The 8,341-nt window shown below is 34.1% G+C and overlaps 1 protein-coding gene across 1 annotated transcript in view; it reads left to right on the top strand.

The window, feature by feature from the left end:
- ITGAV (integrin, alpha V) overlaps positions 1–7,763 on the top strand; it is a gene marked incomplete at its 5' end in the record, with an annotated part of 51,041 nt that extends 43,278 nt beyond the window's left edge. The window contains 4 exons of the mRNA XM_010583263.1: positions 293–406; positions 498–605; positions 1,642–1,764; positions 2,141–7,763. Coding sequence (XP_010581565.1) covers positions 293–406; positions 498–605; positions 1,642–1,764; positions 2,141–2,236 — 441 coding nt within the window. The remainder of the gene's footprint in view (positions 1–292; positions 407–497; positions 606–1,641; positions 1,765–2,140) is intronic.
- Positions 7,764–8,341: the final 578 nt, after the last annotated feature.

The following is an 8,341-nucleotide window of genomic DNA, read 5'->3' as shown; positions in this document are numbered from 1 at the left end:
CCCCCCCCCCCATTTTTCCCTACATATGTAGATAAAGTACATACCTTAAAGCTAGTGCCAGCTGTTTCACTTCTGGGATCTAAGTGGCTCATATAATATTTTTTTCAGTGCATACTTATGGGACACTATAAGTAATTATTCAATATTGGGGTTTATTTAATATATTTGAATAGTTTATTGTGCTTTGCCAGGAAAAGAAGACTATTTAAAGTATGTGTATGAGTAAATTAATGCCATTAACAACTTTTCAAATATGTTCATATTTGGAATATCCTCCTACTTTTATATGCAGGGCTGTGGAACTGCTGACTGTTTAAAGATAGTCTGTCAAGTTGGCCATCTGGAAAGGGGAAAGAGTGCAATATTGTATTTAAAATCACGCCTTTGGACCCAAACTTTCATGAATGTGAGTGTGAATATTCTGTCCCTGCTTCTGAAACATAAAAAAGTGGTTTTGGTATCCACATGCAATACTAAATTTGTTTTTTCTTACACAGAAAGAAAATCAGAATCACTCCTATTCTCTCAAATCATCTGCTTCTTTCAATGTTATAGAGTTCCCTTATAAGAACCTTTCCTTTGAAGATATCCACAATTCTACAGTAGTAAGTCATTTACATCCAGCTTGAGTTACCATACATAGTTACTTTGAAATTAATACAAAACCAATGATTGTTGAGTAGCTTTTTTGTGGCTTGCTATAATTGTAGTTTTATCAAATATTTGATTCATGTATTAATTTCAGTTATACACATACAATTGAGGATAAAACAAAAATTTTTGTCCTACAACTAGAGTTAACAATATTTGTAGCTTTAAAGACTTAACTGAAAATGAAAAAAAAATGATGGTGAACAGTCCTAATGTTCTTGTTAATGCCATTGTTGTTAGAGAAATAATTTACTTGAAAATTATCTTCTACTGTAGTAGCACTTAGAGCTTGAATAATGGACCTTTATTATATTATATGAAGTATTGTGTGAATGTGGAACAAAAAGATCATCTGTGCCCTAGAGGGTTTCAAAGAGAAAGGAGACAGGGTGCAAACAGAAAGGAAGATATAGGCCATTTATCTGGGCTGCCCAATTAAAAGTTTTTGGTAGGCACTATAGCATAAAAGATCTTAAGAAAGGGGTTGAAAAGGATTGTGATTGATTTGTTTTGAATATGGTTTCTAATGGCTATTATTAACTGTTTTTTCTCTCCTAAACCTTGTGGAGTTGATATTTTTTTCAAGTAATACTGCCTTTCAAGAAAAAAAAGCAAAGCCCTGAATTATTTTTCTCCTAATTCCAAAATATTTCCGAATTCCTACAGTTTTACTGAAAATCATCAACCATTACAGAATACATGTTGCCATGGTACCACTGATTGCAAAAAACCAAAACCAACCAACCAACCAAAAAACCCCAAACCCCTGTTTTTATTTAAATTTAAAATCCTATTAAATTTAGGTCAGTGAAGCCTTTATGTCACTATTAATCTGTAGCTGTTTACTGACACTGGAGAGAATAAGTAATTTATGCTGGGTTAAGATTATTTTAAATGCTATGGAATAAAGATATACAAGACTTAAACTGCATGAATGAACTTGGTATGTCACTGCTGTGCAAAGTGTGATTTATTGTGTTTTTCTATTAGGTTACTACAAATATTACATGGGGCATTCAACCACAGCCTATGCCTGTGCCGGTGTGGGTTATAATTTTGGCTGTTCTAGCAGGATTATTGCTCTTGGCTGTTCTAGTGTTTGTTATGTACAGGGTAAGTACTGTATTTGGGTTTTTTTGTATCATTTTCTTTTCCTTACTAGTGATGTATTACTTCAAATAGTACCAGCAGCTTGAAGAAATACTTTGGTCCCCTGATCATCTGAATCAGTTAAGTTTTTGGATAACTGTAAAAACTTTTCAGCTTTGTCAGGAGGAAGTTGAATAAAAGAGGATGTCTGTGATTGTGCTGTTCAATTCAATTCAATTTTTCAGCTGGTATTTATTGGATTTTGAAGTAAAAAATAAGGAAAAAGAGAGGAGGGAAAAAACCCCTAATCAGTTAAGATCTCATCAAGAAGGAGAGAGAAAGGATGTGTCTATGTTTTGAAGATCACAGTGCAATTTCTTTATTGTTCTCTGAATCACAGATGGGCTTTTTCAAACGTGTGAGACCACCTCAGGAAGAACAAGAAAGAGAACAACTGCAACCGCACGAGAACGGGGAAGGAACATCAGAAGCTTAAGCAGAGTTTTATCTGTAAGACATTATGAAATTTTAAAACGCCTTCATCTTGGTTACGAATATTGGCTTCCCCCTTAAGCAAAAAACACTCATGACTGCAAAGCTGCTGGTCTCAGAAGGTATCAGCATGTACAAAATAAGAGCAATATATTTAAATCCTCCTTTTTGTATTAATTATGTTCATACATGTGACTAACGTATCTGCACTGATTTGTGTGTGAAAAAATTAAGTAATATGTAGTGCTGTGATTTTGCTTATTGGGATACAGGAGACATCTTTTTTTTGATTCACGGACCGACTTTATATGAATTGCTACACAGATTCTCTGTTTGCTCTTGAGGCCAACAGCCTGCATAGATATTTGCTGGATTACACGTTTAGTTTCAGTTGATTTTTGTTGGAGTACACTACATTTCATTTCCTAGCTCTTGAAAGCTAGTTGTACAAAAAAATGAACATGGCTTGTTTTACAAAACTGAATAATATTCTTTGACTCATTAACTCTGCTGATGATTTTCCTTCTGCTGAAAAAATATGGAAGAGATTATTTGGTGGAATCATTCACATCTGATAGCTACTCTGCATGCCTGTTCCCCTTCCTGCTCACTCATCTGTCCAGTGGTTTCCCTCTAGACTTTACAAATATTTGTTCTCCAGGCCCTAGATCTCTTACTGTAGGGAGTGAGCCTACAGAAATGGAAATGAACAGTAGAAAGCTGGGGATTATGTAGTTTCTATGGGACATAGTGAAAAGATTCTGGGCAAGATCCAAAGACTCTGGCGTGTATTTCCACGGAGCGGGATCCAGGTGTTCCACAGAATTCTTGGCAGCATGGATCCATTCAGGTACTGCCAGGGACAAGGTGTTGGACTGTGGCTGCCAACAGACATGTCTGCTGAGAAAAGCCATAGCCTGTATGTTCACAAGTCAAACCTCCACAGGGTTTGAAGTTAAGGCTGCATACTACTCGGGCTGAATTTCCGTTTCTGGCAAAACAATGGAGGGAATACTTTGTGACAGGGTTACCTGAAGTATTGTAAGGAAGCCCTTGTTAATTCTCACATTCTGTGGTTGACTATGTCCAAGTGCAGGATGGAGTAATATAGGGACTGTTTAAACTGGACTATCTGCCAGCCAAATGTTATCTAGATTACATCAGTACTTTAACCACACTCATGCCTGCCTTGCAACCTGCCCTAAGAGAACAGTGAGTTTATCAAATGAAGTAGAGTATAGCTGGCTATGCAAAAAGGTTTAAGAAGAGAAGGTTGATTTGGCTTGTTTCATTTCATTGCACAAGACATTTCATTATGTTCAATACATTTCATTACCAGAAAAGACACTAAATATTTTGTTTCGTTGTTGTTTTTTAAACATACCAAAAGTTCAGTGGTTTAAAGCCATGGGTTTATGTCATTCTTATTTCCCTCAGCATTGGTGTGGTAAAATGAAGCTTCTTACTCTTACAAGAGAACAAAAGAACATTGTCTATATGCATTTCAGTAGACATTTAACTGCAAATTAGGAGGTCATTTGGCTTGCAACCATGTGTAGCTGTGTTGCACAAATCTTAGAGTGGACATACTTAAACTATTACAAAGGTGCCTTATATGAGATTTGTTTATTCTTTATTCCGAAAAGGGAATAAATTACACTATAAACTCCCTGTATGCAGCCACATACAGAAAGGAAGACTTCTACTGTAACTATACCAGTGAGATTTCTATGCAGACAAGCTCTTAAAAGGACAAAATCTCTGGTTTGGTTTGGTTTTGTATCTTGGGGGTTTTTGTTCAAAGCTGCATCTCCCCCATAAATACTGCAATGCTTAGTAAACCCAGAAGTATCTGAAATTAAAAGTTTGATTCAACTCTCATTTCTGCATCCTTTCTGAGATTTAAAATTCACAAAAGGCTTTCGTTGTTAAGTCCATTCTTACTCACTGAACCGTGATGGCATTTGAGTCATTAAGAGAGACAGCACAAACTCTGTGGGGGCCAGTATGTATATCAGATATAGGCTTGCATATTTATCCATTTACATGTTTTTGTTTTAGACAATTTGTTTAGATATAATTAGTTTATATGAGAGGTCATAGGGCATAATTCCACTTTCACTGAATTTTCAAGGTCTTCAGTGTGGCCAACATTCTATTTTTGTCTTTACTTCTAGTATTGTTACTAGTAGTGTAGTAAAGAATCAGGAGTCGGGCTTTGATCCTGGCCTCAGAATGTGACTTCTATAAAACACAGTTTCAGTTACTTATGCAGGCTTCTAGTTCACACACTTTGTCAGCTGATTATCTCTATGCATGGAGATTGTTTTTACCCAGTCTTAATCTTAGTAGGTTAAGAGGTTTAAGAGACTGTCAGACAGATTATAGCTCTAATTCTTACATGTGTGCTTTCATTACATGTACACACTGTGTTGACTTGAAATTTATTAGACTACTTGCATGTCTAGGCATTATAAAGAGATGAAAATTTAAAAAAAAAAAAAGGCATGATCAAGGTCTCTTCAACTCACGTGGAAGGGATACCAATATCAGTGCTAAATGCATCTTAATTTTACTGTGGCAACTGGAAACTCTCATTTTGCTGATTTTCAGGATGAAAAGGTACATTTTATTGGTACAACTACTGTAGCTATGGAATGTTTCTTCCATTTATTGAAGTTACATAAAGTAAGACTTATTTAAGTGATTTTTATTTTCTTGCATTCTCCTGGAGAGTAAAAGCAAATAGTTGCTTCTCCCATGTCCACTAATTTCCAGTTTGGTTAAAAAAAAACAAAACAAACTGAAACAGAAAAAACCCAAAACCAAACAAACCAGTAGCATATGTAAATGGAGTATACAGGTTACTTAGTGAACATAGATGTAACACCCCAGATTCAGTTTAAAGTACCATTGTGTTTCAGGAAGATTCTGAACAGGATGTTATCCTGAATGGGGGTGCAGGAGACATTTGATATCACATTCTAGATTCAGCAATAAGATTACAGGTTATATATGTACTTGTGCCAGTATAAATTTCATACTGACTTACAGGCATTGATGTATTCTTACAGCAAATATTGTAGGATGATGCTAAAACTTGTAAAGAAATTTCAAAAAAAATGTATTTTGGAATGAAATTAATGCCCTTCAGTCAAAATTGATGTGCATAAAATGCGTACTGCAAGCACTAAAAAAAATACATTAACAGAGAATTAGTCCTCTTTCGAGAGTTATGTTTCAGAAGTGTATTTTTTATGAGTATAAAATCAACAGCTATGTAATTATTTAAAATGTTTTCATTGTCTAAAAGAGCTGTATCTTTTATAATGAAATATGAAATGCTCTAAGTACTCCAGTTTGCAATTATTGCAGCATCTCATGATCAATATCAAAAAGTGAATTACATTACAAAATGCATATTAACTATTACTGTATTTGACAATATTTAGAAAACATAAAGCAAGGAACCTAATTTATAGGTTTACATTTCTTTCAAGAAACTATCAAATTGTGGAGATATGCTTAAACAACAAAAGCTGACTGCAAAGTCAAATATGGAATACGTTTCAACATAAGTTGAAATCTTTGAGGAAATGTTTGCAGCTATTGGTATCAAGTTTGTAATTCTATTTGTCCCATTTTTCTGTTTTAAATTTTGATTTACACGTTGACCTTTGATTCACATAATGCTTGCAGAAACTTTACAAAAGTTCATTATATATGCTCTTCCTTTATAAGACATTTATTCGAAGCAAAGATTTTTAATATTTAGTTGTTTCTAAACTTGTGTCTATGCTTAAATAGTCTTTAATGTAAACTTTCACGGGTATTTTTGAAAATACTTCAGCTATAATCAGCATGTTCTTGGTGATTTGAAGGATTCATGTTGCACTTAGATTTTTGCAACGTTCAATTTTGCTGTTGGTTACCCTGGCATAGGCCCTGCGGTATTTTTTCCTACACCCTCACAAATAGTCACAGAGCAGCATTACCCTGGTGGAAATCTAGTCAGGTTTTGTCTCCAGTCCAGACTAAGGCCTATTCCACAGTCTAATGCAGTCACAGAAAACCTGACATTCATTGCAACTGGCTTTGAATGTGACCCTTTGTGTTCAATGCTTCTGGCTGTTAATGAGAAAAAAAAAAAGAAAAATAGGATTTTATAAAAGGAAAATGGAAATCCAAAAAATAAAAAGGTGGTGGCAGACCACAGATGAGCCTTAAAGCAGAGATGATTTTTTTGTTTGCTTGTCTATTTCTGAGATGGGAAGAACCCATTAGTTCTCTGTTAGCAGTGGCCTTCTATCACAAACAAATCCCACAGTTTGGATCATGATTATATGCTGAGCTCTAATAACTCTCATTGACTTGAGTGGGATCTGAACTCTTAGGTACTGAATCTCTAGCTTCTAATTCCCGAGTGCAATATAACATGATCAGGTCTAGTTCACTGCCAAGTTGTCTGTTTATTTTTGTTTGCCTAAGAAGGGATGTAGCATTTGTTGACTTGCAGTGGTCAATATTTTTAAGGACATTAACAAAACCAGTGTGTTAAATTGAGGTGATAAATGAATGGTATAGAAAGTTTTTGATCACCCACATTGGGTGAAACGATGTATTATTCTAAAGTGTATCCATTACCAACTCTTGAGTTATTGAGAATTGGTACAATATTCTTTAAGTCCACTGTGGAAAATTTGAGTAGAGACTATACAATAATGGGTTTGAGTCTGTAGTACTACTACTGTTTCATGTGATTATGGTATTTAGTATTTTGGTCTATTTTTTTCCAGTGTGTAGGATTTTAATATAACACGGGAAGTCTAACCTTTCATGCAATGACCTTCTCCAGATATGCTGCATTGAGGTTGAATAACTTGACCCTTGGCTTTTGCAAAGTAAATGAAGATTTATTGTAGTATTTGAATCTTCAAAAAACTTTTACAGGTTTAGGTGGATCTTTCTAGTCCATGAAGGAAACCTGTATTTGCTATGATACAAATATGTTGAAAATGTAACATTTTATTTCTTCGTAATATAATGTTTTTGCCTTCTTTGTTTTTGCTCGTGCATTAAATCAGTAGAGCATTGTTCGCATGAGCAGAAAATTAATGTACTAATGGGAGTGCTGCATTTTGGGTTTCTTAGTCATGTAGTAAATACTTGTAACATAAATGGGAATATTTTCAGTAACTGAACTTGTTTCAAAGGTCTTCGGTACATATAAGGAAAGCAATATACATTTGAAGTCACCTTATTTTTAATAAATTATAGATCTTGCAAAAAAAATGGGTATTGTGGCACAGTAATTTTGTACTGATAACAAATATATAGCTGTTAAGCTATGGTTTTCTTTTCAACTCATTCTTTTCATCCTAATTCAAATCTGATTGATTTTATTAGGTTGTATTTTTCTATATATGTATATAATTTCAAAATACTATGATTGGATAAACTGAAAAACGTAAGTATTGAGTTGATTCTGATACTTAGAATTTTGGAATAAAATACCTCTTGGTTAACAGAAATTCTCGGGTGGTTTTTTGGTTGTTTTTTTTTAATCCTGTGGCTATTTTTTATAATGCATTTAATTCACCTGAAAATATTTCATTGTATGTGTTTGTAATCCACAGTTATCAACTAAATATGAAAAGGTCACATTTACACAACTTTTACATTCTCAGCTAAAGTGACACATATTAAACCTTGAGTCAAAAAATTTTGTTATCACAAGCAAGAAAGAGGATCTAGTCACAAATTATATTCTGTCACCAGAAAACTGATATCCTACAAAAATTTTTGTGTAACAACAATAGTATGTCAGATTTTGTAGCTGCCACATCACTGTAGAAAATTAATTCTTGTCCTTTGGTTAGGAAAGTTCTCAGAGATGTGCTGTTTCTTTTCTTGTATTATTAGACTAATTTTATCTTAGTATTACATTTTTCCTGATTAACAGTCATACTCATCTTTGGGAGTGTGGTGACAGTAAATATTTGTGTCACAGTAAAGGCATACACATTTATTTTACACTGCTAGAACACCTATTTAGAAATAAATGTTGGTCCTTGTAAACCCTTTAGAAAAACTCTGAACTACTGAGTTC

Source organism: Haliaeetus leucocephalus, unplaced genomic scaffold (assembly GCF_000737465.1).
Source record: "Haliaeetus leucocephalus isolate CR32 unplaced genomic scaffold, Haliaeetus_leucocephalus-4.0 Scaffold880, whole genome shotgun sequence".
In the NCBI taxonomy this organism is placed as follows: Eukaryota; Metazoa; Chordata; class Aves; order Accipitriformes; family Accipitridae; genus Haliaeetus; species Haliaeetus leucocephalus.
Note: the sequence above shows the minus strand (reverse complement) of the source record. Positions and strands in the feature narration are given on the sequence as shown.